The sequence below is a fragment of the Mytilus trossulus genome, chromosome 8, assembly GCF_036588685.1.
Source record: "Mytilus trossulus isolate FHL-02 chromosome 8, PNRI_Mtr1.1.1.hap1, whole genome shotgun sequence".
Taxonomy (NCBI): Eukaryota; Metazoa; Mollusca; class Bivalvia; order Mytilida; family Mytilidae; genus Mytilus; species Mytilus trossulus.
Window position 1 is genome coordinate 57895991 of NC_086380.1, and position 20574 is coordinate 57916564.

Below are 20574 nucleotides of genomic sequence, written 5' to 3' on the forward strand. Positions count from 1 at the left end.
AAACCGTATATTATAAAAGATAATTCAGTCAAATTTTCAATACTAAATCAACAACTGAAATGATTCCATATTTTGATGAAACATCGTACGAACGGAAAACGGAATCGCAAGTATAAAAATGCATTTTTTTTCACTCGGACGTCTATGTTTTTTGATAGTCAAACGGTTGTCCCCCTAAATACAAAAATACATCTACAAGAACGTATGCTGAAACTTCTTAAATCCACTAACGTTTTTCAAAAGTTTCAAGCTATGTATTGCATTAGAAAACATACACAGGTGTTTAAGAATGACAGACCAGGAGCCTGTTTAACAAAATACTATGGCTTGATCTGGGCGGAGTCTCTGATCTGGGTCACAAAGATGGCCATACGCGACGGCATGAAAGCAATTGCTTTAAAAAAACACAAACAAACGAAAAACAAAAACGTTTCAAACAAGTGTGACAAGACATCTCAAGGTACATTATCAATACATTGTTCAAAATAAATGCCATATAGTTGTGATCACTATGCGAATAAAATATCAAATGTAGAATTCAATGCAACTTTTATTCAAACAAAATACATGTTTAAAAGGTAAAATTCAGCTTGTAAAATACAGATCTCTGACATAAATGTCAACGGTATAAAAATTATTCTCCAAAATAATGACTATGATTAACATGCTTCAAAAATATCTAGTTAATCGGTGATAAAGACACACAACAAACAGTATTTAAGGCACTAAATAACAATTAAGAAGCTTGCAAAGTATGTAAATGATGTACAAATCATGTAATATAATTCTTCTCCTTTACACAAAGATGACAGTATATTGTCATACATGTTGCTATTTCAAGTAATGCCCTCTTGTTTTAAATACTATTAAATATTCATTGGATATTTCACTCCCCCGACTTCTGCTGTCTTATGAACATTTGTAGCACCTGATCAAATAAATGTTCAAGACTTTTAATCTTAAGATTGAGGACCTTTATTTGAGTGTCAATGTGATCGCTTAATCACAATTATTATATAACCCCATATTCATTAATTAATTTAAAAAAAAAGAAGATGTGGCATGATTGCCAATGAGACAACTCTCAACAATGACACAGAAATTAACAACTATACGTCACAGTACGGCCTTCAATAATGAGCAAAGCCCATACCTCATAGTCAGCTATAAAATGCCCCAAAATGACACTGTAAAACAAATCAAACGAAAAAACGCATGGCCTAATTTATTTAAAAAAAAAAACAAAGACAAAAAATCAAGAAATATTTGGTCTGGTAATCGAATAATCACTATCAAAACAGCCAAGTTACCACATAATCAAACAAATATGTGTCCAAAGTACACGGATGCCCCACTCGCACTATCCTTTTTCATGTTCCATGGACCGTGAAATTGGGTTATAAACTTATTTGCCATTAAAATTAGAAAGATTATACTATAGGGAACCTATGTTCTAAGTTTTAAGTTGATTGGACTTCAATTTCATCAAAAACTATCTTGACCAAAAACTTCCACCTGAAACTCCCACTTTCATTTTCTATGTTTAGTGGACCGTGAAATTGGGGTAAAAAGACTACTTTGGCTTTAAAATTAGAAAGATTATATTATAAGCAACAAGTGTACTAAGTTTCAAGTTGATTGGACTTCAGCTTCATCAAAAATTACCTTGACCAAAAACTTTAACCTGAAACTCCCACCTTCATTTTCAATGTTCAGTGGATCGTGAAATTGGGGTCAAAAGTCTAATTTGGCTTTCAAAAATTAGAAAGATTATATCATAAGCAACAAGTGTACTAAGTTTCAATTTGATTGGACTTCAGCTTCATCAAAAACTACCTTGACCAAAAACTTAAACCTGAACGGACGCACAGATGAACGGACAGACGAACGAACGGACGAACGAACAGAGCCACAACCAGAAAACATAATGCCCCTCTACTATCCACTATCGTAAGTGGGACATAAAATTTATGATGTTTACACTGACATGATCAAACATAGTAAATGATACTTCAAAAAAATAATTTATAATCTCTAAACTGAGCTCAATATGTTAAAAAATAACACCTATTAAAATACCCTGTTGGAAAACAACTGTGAAAGATTTACCTATATAATTTTGCTTGGAAAGAATCATATAAGAGTATTGTTACAGGGAGATAACTCATTATTTTATAAAAGATACTTAACTATGAAATACTTCCTGATATAAAAAGTCAAATGAACATAAATGTCATGAGAGAGGAACTATAGTACACAATTATACCAAAATAACACATATTGCATTTGATGATAGAAAAGGTCCAAATAATGAGGGTATTAATGCCCTTTAACATCAGGCTTCAAACGGTCATTTTCCGCTACCATTGGTTTACTTTGATATACTTATTGTATTAAAGCTCTCAATTAATAATCTTTACTATTATTTTTGGAAAAAATTTAACATGATTTTTATCGTCTAAAAGATACAGTACATTTTATCGTCATGCACCAAAAATTGTCTTTAACGTCATTCGGCAAGAAATTTTACCGTTATTGCTCATGATGGTACCCGCATTACCACCCTCAATAATATGACAATTTCTTAACCATGACAATATCTATTAGGTCTAGAACTACATGTACTAGAAAGTAATAAAATTGAAAAAAATCATATCTATACTGGCTAGTAAATGGAATATTCTCTTCAGAAAATAAAGTCCTCACATACAATATAGTACATATGCTTTGCAATTGAAACAAGAGGCTCTCAAGAGCTTGAATCGCTCACCTTAATTTTTTGGTTAAATCTCTCATCAATGATTATTTTGGCTTTTCAATTTATTTAAATGTTCTTTGAATCGTCCTATTTTCTTCAAAAGCAAAAAAAAATCATTTTCTCCTATGTTCTATTTTAGCCATAGGAGCTATGTTTCTTGACATACAAGGAAATGAAATATAAAATTTATACTAGATACTCTGAAACTCATTTAGCCTAAGTTTGGCTGAAATTGATACAGCAGTTTCAAAGGAGAAGATTTTTTAAAGTAAGTCAACATGATGAACAAATTGTGAAAAAAATCTTTGAAGGGCAATAACTCCTTAAAAGGTCAATTGACAATTTTGGTCAAATTGACTTATTTGTAGATCTTACTTTGCTTAACATTTTTGCTATTAACAGTTTATCTGTATCTATAATAATATTCAAGATAATAACCAAAAACTGCAAAATTTCTTTAAAATCATCAATTCAGGGGCATTATACCTGAAAAAACAGTTACCAATTACTTATTTGCTCTAAATGCTGGAGTTTGTGAGATATAAACCAAAAACTGCATTTTACCCTGTGTTCTATTTTTAGCCATGACGGCCATATTTTTGACGAAATAAAAAATAAAGCACAAACTTTATTTTTATACACCCTACTGATCATTCAGTTGAAGTTTGGTTGAATTTGGTTGAGTAGTTTTAGAGAAGATTTTTTAAAGTTTGCAAATATGATGAACAAATTGTGAAAAATTGTCATTAAAGGACAATAACCCCTAAAGGGGTCAATTGACAATTTTGGTCATAACTAACTTTTTTGTAGATCTTACTTTGCTGATCATTTTTGCTGTTTACAGTTTATCTTTATCTATAATAATATTCAAGATAATGACCAAAAACTGCAAAATGTCCTAAAAATTACCAGTTAAGTGGCAGCAACCCAACAATGGATTGTCTGATTCATCTGAAAATTTCAGGGCTGATAGATATTACCCTAATGAAGATTTTTAACCGATGTCAGATTTGCTCTAAATGCTTTCGTTTTTGAGATATAAGCCAAAACTGCATTTGACCCCTATGTTCTATTTTAAGTAACAGCGGCCATGTTTTTTGACGGATCAAAAATCGAAGCACACACATTGTGCAGGATAATCTAAGGAACAATCATGCTAAGTTTCATCCAAATCTATTCAGTAGTTTCAGAGGAGAAGATTTTTTAAAGTTAGCAAATATGGTGAACAAATTGTGAAAAATTGTCATTAAAGGACAATAACCCCTTAAGGGGTCAATTGACAATTTTGGTCATACTAGCTTATTTGTAGATCTTACTTTGCTGATCATTTTTGCTGTTAACAGTTTATCTTTATCTATAATAATATTCAAGATAATGACCAAAAACTGCAAAATGTCAGGGCTGATAGATATTACCCTAATGAACATTTTTACCAGATGTCAACAGACGAGGACGACAATCTAATTGAAATTAAATCTCTCACTCGCTATTTTTTTTATTCTTGGTCGCTGCATGCACTCTCACTCGCTATTTTTTTTATTCTTGGTCGCTGCGTGCACGCAGCGACCAAGAATAAAAAAAATAGCGAGTGAGAGATTTAATTTCAATTAGATTGACGAGGACGACGGACGCCAAGTGATGAGAAAAGCTCACATGGCCTTTTGGGCCAGGTGAGCTGAAATGGGCTGTGATTACCAATGATTTAAGGGATGAATAATCCAGTAGTCTACCAGGCTTTATATCACCAGGGTTTCATCAATCTTTGTCGCACCAGGGTTTCATCAATCTTTATCGCACCAGGACTTTATCAATCTTTATCGCACCAGGACTTTATCAATCTTTTTAGCACCAGGACTTTATCAATCTTTATCGCATCAGGACTTTATCAATCTTTTTAGCACCAGGACTTTATCAATCTTTATCGCACCAGGACTTTATCAATCTTTTTAGCACCAGGACTTTATCAATCTTTATCGCACCAGGACTTTATCAATCTTTATAGCACCAGGACTTTATCAATCTTTATAGCACCAGGACTTAAGCAATCTTTTTAGCACCAGGGTTACGTGGTACTATCAAAATATCTTTTATAATAGGATTTCTAATACTCTAGATTCATTATTTTTCATTGGATACAATTTTTGTGGATTTTCCGGGTACCATAAATAAAAATAATATTTAAGAAATGATATATTTTCCATAGGCTTGTGTATATGCAGACTTTGGCTAAACCATGAAAGTAAATATCTATGAAACTGTAAGTTTTCTTCAATCAACAAAAATAGGTACAAAATAAAATAAATGAATCTACAATATTATAAGTCGTGATTACAAGTAAATTGTAAAAAAATAATACAATCAATGGCAATCGTGCTGTATCAGCTATTCATATCAGTCATGTTTACAAAGGCTTTATCAAACCAAATATGTATATGACATATATATATATATTATATAAAATGACTGAATAAATAGTCAACGATCAATCTTACAGGGCGATGGATCATGTAATATGATTCTGTACACTATATATATTTATCGCTATTATGCGCATTTTTCTTTTGATCTTTTTTTGTGATAATTTTCATATCATGCTTCTCGCCTGAGATGGAAAAATTATCGCTAGAAACTAAGCACGCACGTGCATTGCTAACGAAATTGATATTGAAATTGACAACGTTGTCATAGGTAAAATAGCGATAAACAGATTATCATTGGTCATCTCAACTCGATTGCTTTTCTCACTTTCGCTGTACCAGCTCAAGCGAGAAAATCAATCTCATTGAGATGACCAACGATAATCTAGTTCATGTGATGTTTGCAAAGGATTTATCAAACCATCTAATCTATATAACATGTATAATGTCATGTGAAAAGCATCTAGTACATTTATATATAATAAAGTGCAGAGCTCTTTGGCTTATATTGGTGTCTTGTGTTGATACAGTGTGTAATATTGAAAAAACTATATGAAAATCTATATATTAGTAGTATAATTTAAAGGAAATAATGCTATTTTTATTATCACATGCACGGTGGTATTAGAAAATGCAAAAGTGAAATCTGTTACATCTACCTTAAAGATGTTTACTACTTTATTTCAAAATAACAAGATTTTTAAAAACTGTAATACATTGATTGTAACAAAAAAAAGCAGGGGAAACATAAGGATCAGTGTGCTCTTTTTCGAGATATAGGTCATTGAAAATTTGGTTGGTAATAATTCCCTCTAGACTCTTCATATATTTAAAATAGGCACCCTTTTTCTTTAAAAAAATTAGGAAAAGATAACATAATTTTATAGCATTTTCAAATATGGCTTTTTAAACTATATATATTTCAATGATGAAAAGAAAAAAACAGGGATTAGTGAGGAAAATTTTAAAATGGCACTACATGGATAAAACCCAAGGATTCCGAATATCTGGCGTAAATTCAAAAACAAGAGGGGCAAAGGTGACTGTCATCTTCAAAAATATCAACTGACAGAGATATAATACAATGTACATGTAGCACCAAAATATGAATAAAATAAAGCGTAAATGTCAACAAGACAGCAACTGAACAATACACTTTAACAAATTTTCACAACGTTTTAGCTCTCATACAACATATCAAGGTTTAACTCAATCTGGAGGAATCAAATTCATTTGATAAATTTTTCGAAAGCTCGCACCAAAATTGTACAAAAAACAACAAAAAAAGTGACTCACTGACAAAATGGCTGAAGATTTCAGACTTGGTACAGGCACACATTCACATAAAATAGACAGTAATAGCAGTCAGGGGTAAAACTTATACAAGTGTTTTATTTATTTACTAGCAAAATAGATAGGATGTGGAGTATTATCCCTTAGAAATTTATTTTTTTAAATTTCAATTAGTTAAAAAAGTCTTATTTTCTCCTTTTTTGAATTTTTCTTGAAAGAGTTGCTCTAAACAGCATGAACAGGCTCATATTTCAACTTAGAATTATTTTTTAATTTGAAATTTGCATAATTTCTTGAGCTTGATTTTTTTTAATAAATTCCATGTTTATTCTGTTTTTTAATGTTCTTTGCGGCACACAAATCTTTCATTTACAAAGATGGTAGCACATTTTTAATGGAATATACTGTGCAGTGTAACACTATCTATACAAAATACATTGTATTGTAAGTATTATGCACCACCCAAAACATTATAATACAAAGCAACATAAAAGGGGGAGGGGGTCTAAGTAGTTACTACTATAATCACTAGCCAGTCAACACTGATGTTGTTGAATTCAACCCCTCTCGTGCAGGTGCACTTAACTTCAATCTTTATTGACTAGGATTGTCAGTTAACCTATCGAAGAGCTGTGGTTTTCTCTGGGACTCCAGATTCCACTACCAATTAATGAAATGAAATACTGTGGAATCAGAACTCTGGCTTCCACCACCAAAAAATTACATGAAATACTGTGGCATCAGTTTTATTGGTGTGGCACCAATTATTCATGTATCTCGTTGGTACAGACAAACCACTAAATCAAAGGCCTAACCAATGACATATTTTCTATAAGGTTGTAATGTATTCATACATTGGCAAAACCACTAATTCAAATATCCACAAAAATGTTAATTTTTCTAAATCCATGAAAATTGGTACCCACGAAAATAAAACATTCCACAGTAGCCCAAAAGTGGCGTTAAAACACAAAAAAAACAAGAATGTGTCCATAGTACACGGATGCCCCACTCGCACTATCATTTTACATGTTCACTGGACCGTGAAATTGGGGTCAATACTTTAATTTGGCATTAAAATTAGAAAGATCATATCATAATTAACATGTGTACTAAGTTTCAAGTTGATTGGACATCAACTTCATCAAAAACTACCTTGACCAAAAACTACCTTGACCAAAAACTACCTTGACCAAAAACTTTAACCTGAGCTTCACACTATCTTTTTCTTTGTTCAGTGGACCATGAAATTGGGGTCAATACTTTGATTTGACATTGAAATTAGAAGGATTATATCATAAGGAACATGTGTACTAAGTTTCAAATTGATTGGACTTCAACTTCATCAAAAACTACCTCGACCAAAAACTTTAACCTGAAGCGGGACGAACGAACAGACGGACGAACAGAGGCACAGACCAGAAAACATAATGCCCCTCTACTATTGTAGGTGGGGCATAAAAAAAAATCAACATAAGTTGAAGGATTGCAAAAAGTAGGTGCATTAACCATATAAAGATGCCCAATACTCAAAATCTGTGTGTTATACAAATATATCTATGGTTTGGTTTAAAAAATACCTAAAAATATTAACAAAATCTTGAAACAAACATGCAATGTATTTTCTACAAAAAAACTAGGCATAAAAATAAAACAATTGCTTAACCATATTTAAATAAATATTACCTCAGTATTGTAAAAAGTACATGCACAATTAATAAAGTATATATATTTTACACAAACACATTTTGTAAAAATTCTTTATAGGGACTTAGGCCTTTAATCATTTTAACGGTTGTATTTGACTTGAATATGACAAATAAATATAGTATTGTAAAAAGTACATGCACAAGTATATATATTTTACACAAACACATTTTGTAAAAATTCTTTATAGGGACTTAGGACTTTAATCATGTGTTAATCATATGTTAATGGCTGTCTTTGGCTTGAATATGACAAATATATATAAAAAAATATGGTAAAGTTGTAAATGTTTTAAAAAAACATCAAGATATAATTTAATCTCTGATTTAGAAAATTGGTTGATCAACCGGTACCATGTTTACCAAATGCAGAATATTAAAAAAAAAAAAAAGAAAAAAAAAGGTATCAAGATAAAAAAAAAAAAGTATCTAATTCTTTACATTATTGAATTTTTAATTTACAAAATAATCAAAAAGTCCAAGGTTACCAAAAAATACCCAGATATTGAGATAAAAAAATAAAATTCTAATGCTTTAAATTATTGAATTTCCGATATATAAAATAATAAAAAAGCTTCACAATTGATCAACGTAACATTAATTTGAGTAGACTTTCAAATTATTTTAACATCTTAATTGAAGAATTTCATGTACAGAATGTGCAACAACAAATCTATAGACATATGATGATGTAATAGAGAAAAAGCAAGAAAAGGGTAGACAACTCTTTCTGATTGTTATAAAAATTATTCAGCATCAGAATCAAATCTGTTTAAAAGTGGATAATCAAAGCGAACTCTGTTGTGTAAACAAACATTGTCATCTGTGCTGTTATCTAAAGGTAAACAACAACATTTATTGTGTGTAAATAGTTTGTATGTAATCAACCAAATACACAACATGAGTATTCCATTTATTGCACAATGCCACGTAAAATATAGTGTGACCATCCATGCATTGTCTTTTGTATCTATTGACAATTCTTTGTCTTCCAAAATGATCGATGTGTGTAAAGTCCATGTTCCAAGTACCATGACGAAGACTCCACGAAACAATGGAAAAATTACGTTAGTTCGAAACTTCATTTCTAAGGCAGTGACAACACAACATATTAAGGCTGTATACTGAATGAGATTGTGTACAACACATTTTACCGAATATTCTGTTGTAAAATGGCAGCCATAAAGTAAGGCCTGAGCACCAAATGCAAATATCAAGGTCACATATTCAAGGTCATTTACAATCAACTTGACCTTAAAATGCTGAATAATCTCAATGATAAAACTGAATGAAAAAAAGGCAAAAACAGTCATGTGCAGGAGATTCCCATAGTGTAAATTTTTGGCATGACCAAAATCTGTCGCTAATACTATTTCGTAAATGATGTAACTAATACTGAAGGCAAACTTGGTAAAACTCTCTATAGGAAATGTTCGACATGAATAACAACATGTATAGGATGTCGAGCTTTTAAAGTCAGTTTGTTGATCTTTTGCATAGTAAAACTTTTTCGTGATTTGGATGCTCCACCATATCCCACAAATCAGGAAAAAAACTCCCGATAAATGAAGTGATACGTCCATGACAGCTATTTTTCTAAAAAAGAAGGGAGATAATTAAATAAATATCAAAATTCAAATTATCTGTTTTAATATTCTACAAATCAGGAAAAACACTCCCGATAAATGTAGTGATACGTCCATGACAGGTTTTTTTCAGGGAATAAAGAGAATATATAAGTTTCATAACATTTGGTTGATGCAAACTTAAGGTGGTACCTAACACTTTCACTAAAATTAATTTGGCTCGTTTAATTTTCATAAAATTTTGATAAAGTATTTACTTTGATCCTTTAACAAAAATATAAAAAGAATCAACATATTTAAACCAACCGTTTTGTCAGAAAAAATACACTGGTTATATAGCAGTTTGACAAACACCAATTTTGATCATTGAGAAGCTTGATATTCCCTATACAACACAACGTAATAAAAACGTTTAGCTGATTTTACAGAGTTATCTCCCTGTAGTGTTAGGTACCACCTTAAGTTAGACATGTTAGAGAAATGAAACCAATTTCAGGAGAGAGGGATGAACTGATGGACATTAGGGTAACACTTATGGTTTTTGAACCTGTATTTACAAGATGATGAAAATTTGCATAGAGGCTATTTTTTACCTGATTAAATCAAATATGTAATAAAAAATATACCTTCATGTGCTCTTTGAGTAAAATGAGGTCAAAATTTTGTTTATTTGCTCAAAATCCCTATTTTCTTTTTCGAAAGAAAGACAGAACTTTTTTGTTTTACAAGATAAACACGAATTGTTTTTTGTTAAATAATCTGTAATTTCTGTATTTCATAAGTATCGTTAAAAAAATTATGCAATTTTTATTTCCGAAATAACTCTATATTTATCAAATGTTCATGAATAGAGGTAAAAACATCATTTTTTGCTGCATGTTTATCAAATAAAAAAATTGCGCTATTTACAGTTTTATAAAATTTGGGTAACATAATCTCCTTGCACAACAAAACAAATGGCTGTTTTAAAAAATAGAGCTCTATGCTCTCGTTTTTAAATCAAATCAGTTTGAATGATAAAAATCACTTGAAAAATGCATCTTTTCCCGATATGTCATAAGTTTGACATCGCGAAAATAACATTTTATGTTAGCAACGTCATTACCTTCCCTGTAACTGTATCGTATGCCCTTAATGCCGCCTCTGATAAGGCAGGGGTATGAAAACAGACATGCAAGATACAGGCATGCACGAAAACAGACATGCACAAAAGTAAAAGAGCACAGAAACACAGTTTTATTGCTGTTCTTCATCTTAAAGTCACAGTTAACCTTCAACACTGAAGATAATAATATATATAGAGAAAATAAGTTACTCTAAATCAATAAGATAAGATTATTCTCTCTATATTACATGTAGCTATACAATACCTTAACACATATTAGCTAGGAATTCCAACATGATACTGTGGATTCATTAATATTCGTTGGATACCAATTTTCCTGGATTTCGAGGGTACAGGGAAACAATGAATTTAAATCTTTAACAAAGTGCAAATTTTCTAAAGGAATGCATGTGAACTTTGTCAGAACCACAAATTTAAATATCCACGAATATGCAAGTTTTCCTCTATCCACGAAAATTGGTACCCACGAAAATAAATGAATCCACAGTACCTAGATTTTTTTCCTGAACATTGATATTTTTGCAGCATAAATAACTGTTTATATTCATGCCATGATATATTTACCTTTACAAAGGAACTGTATCTGTTTTAATATACCACACAATTCTTTTCATCTGTTGAAAAACATATCAGGTCTTGTACACAACGAAAACCTGTCAATATAAAGGCAAAGCTAGTATCACTATCATTTTCTAAATTAAAAGGAAATTTTACATGAATGATAATGATACTAATTTGAAAGAGTAAACTATTAAATTCAATTTATGTTTTGTATAACCATCTTTTTATACATCTCATTGTTTTCCCTGGAGATGTTTTCTTATGGATTAGTATACACGTAGAATGTTGACACACATACAGTCTCATTATTCTCCTTCTACGTTATTTTTTTCATTGATTTTAACACCGCATTATTCTCAATTCTTTATTTTTTCGCCCTTTATTCTGCATTTCTTTCCAATCTGTTTACCCCATGAAGACCCTCATATTACAATTAGATTTACAAGCCAACTGAAAACAAAGGATGAGCTAATTAACTCTTTTAAAAACATCCTTTGAAAACAGTGTTGTATTGTCGATCGTTACATGTGCTTGTGGCAGATACAGATAATTTTATAAGAGGGGCCAACTGACTTCCTAAAATGGACATGCTCCAATCATGCTTCAGTGATTCCCTATATGATCAAACAATTTTTTCCCACAAAAAGGGAAGGGGGAGGGCACCCTGTCCCCTAAATCTGCCTCTGTGTACTGTATATAAATATATATATATAAATGGAAAGGGCAGACATTTGTTTATTTGGTCAAATTAAATACTTGGCAATTTTAATGATTTTAAAATCTGACATAAAACCATCAAACCATTGGTTAGCAAGACACAAGATGACAAAGGATAAGAAGGATTAAATATTGTTGGAAGGGGGAAAGGGGAGGGGGAGGTCATTATTATAATTGAGTCAAGGGTTTGGATAGTATCTTACTATAAAAATCCTTGATTGAACAATTAGAATTTCATATTTTATCTTATTTTCAAGGATTGTTCAGAATGAAAAAAATGTAAACAAATTTTCTCAATGGCCGAGTCTTTTGACAGTTATTGATTCTGACTTAAAATAGTCAAAATTTATTTTTATGGAAAACTCCAGTCCCCATAATGACTTGTACAACGGAATCAGTTTTTAAATACCATATTTTGACACTATGAGTCCCATTTATCATGTTTATTCAAAATTTGTGTCAAGTTTTCATTTTTGAAAGTGTGAGCCTTGTTCAAGGTCGTTTATCAGTATTAAGTAAAGACCAAAAAAACAATAAAAAAAAACATGAAATAGGGGGATTTATTTAAAAATTGTATATTTTTCTACTTACATTGACTTATCAGGTGTCAAAATTTAAAAAAAAACATGCACTCAATATTTTCTAAAAAAAAACAAATCGAAGAAATATATAAAATACACAAATAACATGATGTATGTACAATGTATGCCAATTTTTTGTTATCATTATTATGAGATTTGATGTGCTTAACATATAATATTGCTTTAGTGTGGCCTTTTCTAATAGATAATTATACCCTCTTACACCTATGTGTTATCTACATGTATAAATAATAAGACTGGGGAGATTAAATGAATACCTAGATACCTAATTTATCTAAAACTGTTAAGCAAAATTGATTTTCTTAGTAGGTGTGGATTTCTCACGTATTCTATAAATATAATTAGTATAAACATCAGCCCAACAATGTTAGATCTCAACACCTCCCTCGACACCATTAGCGAGTATGGTCTTGAGGAAACGAAGATAGTCCGTCGGAAGGGGACGATACATGGCTGACCCATGTTAAGAGAGAGCCATATCTCTTGCACGTAAAAGACACCCTTGTAGATTTCGAAAAAGAGTAGGCTAATGCCGCTACAAGGAAGAACTCGCACCCGCAAAGTGGAAAGGGATTAATATAAGTTGCAAAACTTGTTTCCCAATCCACTATAAATAAATATGTTTAAACTAACAATGTTAGATCTGTAAATTTGCTTTTGCAAGTTAGTGGTCTGTTTAAACATATCTGCAGAAACTGTATTGTTTTTCAACAATTGTAAGAAATGAGAAATCACAAACTGAAATTTATTTTAATCATTATCAAATAGATATATATAGGAAGATGTAGTATGTTGTACAGTTATACCACTGTCCCAGGTTAGGGGGAGGGTTGGGATCCCGCTAACATGTTTAACCCCGCCACATTATTTATGTATGTGCCTGTCTCAAGTCAGGAGCCTGTAATTCAGTGGTTGTCATTTGTTTATGTGTTACATATTTGTTTTTCGTTCATTTTTTTTACATAAATAAGGCCGTTAGTTTTCTTGTTTGAATTGTTTTAAATAGTCTTATCAGGGCCTTTTATAGCTGACTATATGCGATATGGGCTTTGCTCATTGTTGAAGGCCGTACGGTGACCTATAATTGTTAATGTTTGTGTCATTTTGGTCTTTTGTGGATAATTGTCTCATTGGCAATCATACCACATCTTCTTTTTTATAGGTTTATGGTTGGTTGGCCGGGTCACGCCACACATTTTTTAAACTAAATACCCCAATGATGATTGTGGTCAAGTTTGGTTTAATATGGCCCAGTAGTTTTAGAGGAGATTTTTGTATAAGTTTACTAAGATTTACAAAAAATGGTTAAAAATTGACTATAAAGGGCAATAACTCCTAAAGGGGTCAACTGACCATTTCGGCAATGTTGACAGCTAAATTTCCTTAAAATTACCAATTCAAGGGCAGCAACCCAACAAAGGGTTGTCTGATTCATCTGAAAATTTCAGGACAGATAGACATGATAGATCTTACCTGATTAACAATTTTACCCCATGTCAGATTTGCTCTAACTTTGGTTTTTGAGTTATAAGCCAAAAACTGCATTTTACTCCTACATGTATGTTCTATTTTTAGCTGTGGTGGCCTTCTTGGTTGGTTGACGGGGTCACGCCGCACATTTTTTAAACCAGACACCCCAATGATGATTGTGGCCAAGTTTGGTTTAATTTGGCCAATTAGTTTCAGAGGAGAAGATTTTAGTAAAAGCTAACGACGAAGGACGCCAAGTGATGAGAAAAGCTCACTTGGCCCTATGGGCCCGGTGAGATAAAAAGGGGGGAGTAAGGTACGTATATTCTCTGAGTCAGAAAATTTGTTTAAACACTAGGTGTGAACATATAAGAAAAGATAAAATTCATCAAATTTGGGATCAGATTTTTATTTAAAGAAGATTCCAAGAAAAACCATACCCCCTTTTTTTTAAAGTTAAATACAATGGACAATTATTGGTGTCATTTGGAATTACACAGTCAGAAAAAAGTTTTAGGACTTTCCTACATCGCTTACAACTGCTTTCACAATAGCCCCCTGATCTGAAATGAAATATGATCTTTGAAAGGTGTGCGATAACACTGTCTACTGCATGCGCTGTGTATCAACATCTTCATCTGTTCATGATCATACACTTTTCAATAAATTAAACCTAGCTTTATAAGTAAAATGTACATTATGGCAGCAATAAGTTTATCAATTCATTGTGTTTGTAAATCTTAAAGACAGACTGAAATGCTTTACATGTCTTACATAGCTTACCAAGCACGAAAATATAAACAAACTTTACTTCTTTGTTTGTAAACTTTTTCATCCATTGAAGTCGAGTGTAAGGGAGGTAACTCGTGTGTATTGTGGAAATAGAGCTCTGTCTAAGCCTAAGATAAACATTTATGAGGGGGAGGACAGGGGGTACCCTTCTCCCTTCTCCCACCCTCTTCTCCTTTCTCCTACCCCTCTTCTCCTTATTTTATTTTTTTTAATTTACCGGAAAAAAGAGAGATATTTTATTTTTTCATATTTTATTTTTCTCCTTTCTCCTACCCCCTTTCTCTCTGTCTCCCTTACCCCTGTCCTCCCCCTCATTAATGGCAGGTTCCATGTACAGAAAGTGCAATGTCTGTCAAAATTAATAAATGACAAAAAAACAAAAAAACCCAAACGAACATGTTACTAAAAACAAACTTGTAGATGTTAGTATGGATAAATATATCAGATTAATTTATAAAAATAATATTTTTTTGTCACTGTTTTATTAAAAGTAATTTGACACCAGGCGCGGATCCAAAAAAAGGGGGGGGGGGTCCGGGGGTTGGTACCCCCCTTTTTTTTGGACGATCAATGTATTTGAATGGGACATGTAATTGGAACCCCCCTATGTCCTGGGTTAGGAACCCCCCTTTTTAAAATGGCTGGATCCGCCCCTGCACACGGAAGACAAATATTACTATTTTCTGATGGGAAATTATTACAATCAATAGTTACTAAGAGTTGTGACTAAAAAATGATCCGTTTATTGAATAGAAAATTACCCTCTCAAGCAGAGGAAACAAACCCCGAAAACAATCGAGTACTTTTTTTAGTATAAGTCTCCGTTTAATTATATTTCAACTGAAATCCGAAATTAGCAAATTGAGTCAACATCTTACTAGATAAGGTTGGAGACCAATAAAACAAATATATATATTATAATCTTATAAATAGAAAATATTATATAATCATTGCACTTTAATATATTAACAAATATTAGATCTATACTGACGTAGCGCATTAGAAGAAAACTAAAATGAACAATGAAAGTGAGATATTGTTTTTCTTTTGCATTTTCTCGCTATGTTATTCATTTGATGTCAGAGGCGGATTTAGGGGAGGGCAGGGGGCCGCCCCCCTATTTTTGGAAAAAAATTGGTTGCTTTATAGGGAATCACTGAAGCGTGACTGGAGCGGGCCCTCCGTCTAAGGTCAGTCAGTGGACCCCCACTTATGAAAATCCCTGGATCCGCCACTGGATGTTACAATATATTTGAACAGTATATCGAGTAAGTAAAATGAAAACTTTCGAGAAACATATGATTTGAAGGGATCAGTTTGAAAAATATATATTAGAAATAAATTCAAACTTTAGGACAACAGATAAAAGCAAGTTATATTTAATAATTTACTGTACTGACATTTTCAAAAATGATTCCGCCCTCAAGAAAACTCATCCAATATATATAGAAATACGTTATAGCAATCAATCGGATATGATGATGTTGTATGAGTGCCAATGAGACAACTCTCCTTCCTAGTCACAATTGGTAAGAGTAAACCCTAATAGCTATAAAGTGCCCAAACAATGACTAGTGTAAATCCATTCAAACAGAGAAAAAAAACATAATTATATTCATGTACATTCAACTCATTTGGCACAATAATGATAACTGCATATTTTTCAAGACAAGTACAAAGTTATCCACTCGTTTACTCGATACTCGAGGGTATCACCAGCCCAGTAGTCAGCAATTCGGTGTTGACACGAATAACAATTATAAGTTGTTTTTTTTTTATAAATTTCCTGTTACACAACCATGACAACTGAATTTTTCGAAAAATCTAAGAGGATTTTCTTATCCCAGGAAAAGATAACCTGAGTCGTATTTGGCACAACTTTTAGGAATTTTGGGTCCTCAATGCTCTTCAACCGGAACACCTGAGATCACCCCCTATTTTTGGTGGGGTTCAGGAATAAGCTGACAAGTATTATTAAAGTCAGCGTTTATATCTACAGGCTAAATTTTCATAACATGATGCCTGAGTATCAAAAATTCTGTCAACTTATATCAATGTTATATTTAAGACAAGTGTGGACACTGATCAGTGCGGAACGTATGCTTGAATGTTTGACAGTGTTTTCTGACAAAAATAAAGTTCTGTGTTGTTTTTCCCGTAGTGTTCTATGTTAATCTGTGTTCCACAGCGACAATCACCCTGAATATCATATACGTATTAAACAATACACATTTGCACGGTCGGTTTTTAAAAAGATGTTCATTTTAAGATTGACCTTGGGGAAACACTATTTGTACATGTTATATGAATTATGAAATGATTCTGATAAACCACGGTACATTTCATTGATTTTGGATAGGAGCAAAAACACAAAATAAATAGAGGAACACTCTAGCTAAATTCTGCATTGTTGGATTTTAATATGCAAGATTTTTTATGAGAACCTGTATGTATATTCTTTTCGTCTGTTGTGGCGGTCATTCTTACTTAAAACTGTAAATTAGTTACAGATCATCCAAGTATTACAGGCAAGTGAAAAAAATGTGTTCATTCAAAGATAATGATAATTACTGGCGTGCACATCGGGCTATGACGAGAAAGAACGTATATCCTGTTGTATTACGCATGACTTTTGATTCTTTCTCTGCACATAAATTGTTTAACGTTTTGTTACTTTATTTTCAGATACTAAAAGATGCCGTTTTATTCATCTCTTATTGTATCACAACAACTGTCGATGATGCAACTAAATGCATAGATTCAACAGATTCGAAGACCGCATATTCTAGTGTAGGTGGAGATATAGCTTGTTGTTCGGGTGTGAGCCAAGGCTCCGTGTTGAAGGCCGTACATTGACCTATAATGGTTTACTTTTTTTAAATTGTTATTTGGATGGAGAGTTGTCTCATTGGCACTCACACCACATCTTCCTATATCTATATAGATTAAAGGAAATCATTTTTTCACGGAAGGTTGGAAACAAGACTAACTGAAACCAGATTTCGGTCCACTGCCATATGTTGGAGTTGACGAAGTTTGACGCAGCTGTTCGTCAATACTACTGAAAGGATCAAATCTTCCACTAATGGCAGTCACATCATGCACTTGGGTTTTTCGAGCAAACGCCGTGCAATACCGAAACAGTTCCCAAGAAATGTTCAACAATTCAAAAGAAAGATTCAGATATTAAAAAGAGAAGGTTGTGAATCTAGATTTAATGAATATGAAGAAGCAGATACCATTATTCCAATAGTAAATGTATGTGAACAGCCAAGAGAAGTAGTAAAAGATTAACTATAACAACCACTTCTTCAGCTAATGCTCATGGACCAGTGAAAAATTAAGGCTCAAAGCCAGGCCTCCATCCATCTGATTGACCAGAGAAAATATATGATGTAGATGTATGAGTGTAATTGAGTCATTTTATTTTTATGTTGTAAGAAAATTTTTAAATCTAGTCAAACTGGTATTCAAGGCTTTTGTGTATTTTAATTTATGTTTGCCTCAATATGGTCCCTTCTATGAAATTATACAACTTTGATTTAAAAAAATGCATTATTACATCAGTTTAATTGCTCAGTTCTATCTTTGTTTCCACACTAAAAATATTCAAATATGGTATATATTTTTGATATCTGTTAATTTTTCAAGGTTGTGTTAGTTTTTTTTTCCGGTAACGGATTTGTCTAGCTTGCAAAACATCTCGTTTTGGAAATGAGCAATACAATTCGATTTAGCTAGAACAATGACATAATGATAATATATCTTTGATTGCTTTTAATTTGTTAAATCTTGTTTTTATATTCTAAACGACATGCTTACCCTTTTGGAGCCCATACAATCATTGCCAGTTTTTGCAAATTTTAGAAGGGGTATTTTGCTTTCTATGTTTTTTATTGTTATTTCTCTATTTGTGTTTTTTTCTTCTTTTTTGTCATGATCGACTTATGAGTTAAGATATCCCTTTGGTATATTCCGCCTTGCTATAGTGTGTGAAATATTTAATGTGTCAAAAAAAGAGACCCATTCCAGCGGCACACTTGTATATATCTTTATATTGGATGAGACCACCCCCCCCCCCCCCCCCCCGTGCAGGATACCTGTCTTCCGTTCATGACTATGATTTGCCTTCTAGACTGCGTTTGGTCAATTTCGTGTAGTTGCTGTATCTTCAAGGTTAGCGATCTATTACTGATTTCACGAAGTAAGAGTTTGAATTATTTGGTGTTTTGCTAGTCGGAATTTCAGAACACGTTGTATTGTTCTGAGCTTGTTTTACCACAATATTTATGACATACAGGTAATTGTTTGCTTTTATAGTGATTAATATTATGACAAAATGCTTACTGCTTTATTCCTATTTTGGACATTTTTACCGATTATCTCTGTTTGTTTTGTTCACACATTGTTGTTAATAGTTTTTTTTTCAGTATATGGATATGGATAGTAAACTGCACATTGCCAGAAAACAAAGAAATAGTGATTGCAACTTTATACAAATAGACAGGAAATAATAAAAAATAAATTAAAAACATTGATTTACAAAATTTTAATCTACTAACCGAGTCCCTGTGATAAAAATGACAAACATATATTTTATAAATTTAAAAAAAATCGTCACTTTTTTAAAATGTTTTATGAAGGCTTCACAAAATAATTAATGTCTGCAAAAAACACCCAGACTGTATCAAATTTAGTTACCATAAAACATAAACGATAAATGATAAAATTGAGAATGGAAATGGGGAATGTGCCAAAGAGACAACAACCCGACCATAGAAAAAAACACAACAGCAGAAGGTCACCGACAGGTCTTCAATGTAGCGGAAAATTCCCGCACCCGGAGGCGTCCTTCAGCTGGCCCCTAAACAAATATATACTAGTCGAGTGATAATGAACGCCATTATGAATCCATTTATCAGTAAAGGTTGAGAAAATAAAATATGATATATTTAAAATTTTGAACAAATACATTTTTGCATGTTAAATATATACTAGTAAATTCCACGAAGGTTTAACAAAGACGTTGGTGTCTAAAATACTTAATTATCTCAGACATTCTACCAAAAAACACATTAATTGTCAAATTTAGGAAATTGAAGAAGAAAATGTTTTAAAATGTTGCTGTTGCTATGTATTCTTTCCTTAATCAAGTTTCATAGAATTGTAACATCAGAGTACTGGTATTTGTCTTTTTAAAATCAACTTTAACCGAAGACAGACTATTTAACTTTAATTATGACGACACGGACGCTGACGTAGACGAAGACAACGGAATGCACGACCGCTATGTCCCGTCCGGGAGTTTCGTACCAAATTCTACAATTAAACAATAATATAAAGTTTTCAACTGTGTTACATTACGTCTGCTTGAATCTAAAGCAAATTGATAATACTAAAAAGATGACATTGTACATTGTAACCTTTATCTATATCACGCCTTCGAACATAGTTTTTAAAGGTAAATAACGACATTCATACCGACTTACGGATACCGATACACGCACCGGTAAAATAGTGTAAGATTTTAAAGTTCTGATACAACT

At 32.2% G+C, this 20574-nt stretch overlaps 1 protein-coding gene across 1 annotated transcript; it reads right to left on the minus strand.

Annotated features, from left to right (window-relative positions):
• Positions 1–8748: 8748 nt before the first annotated feature.
• Positions 8749–11541, minus strand: LOC134681184 (transmembrane protein 45B-like). The gene is made up of 2 exons (XM_063540676.1): positions 11451–11541; positions 8749–9770 (listed from the first exon to the last, which is right to left on the minus strand). Exon 2 carries the CDS (start codon positions 9755–9757, stop codon positions 8921–8923), a length of 837 nt encoding a protein of 278 aa, XP_063396746.1. The 5' UTR covers positions 9758–9770; positions 11451–11541; the 3' UTR covers positions 8749–8920.
• Between the last annotated feature and the right edge of the window lie 9033 nt (positions 11542–20574).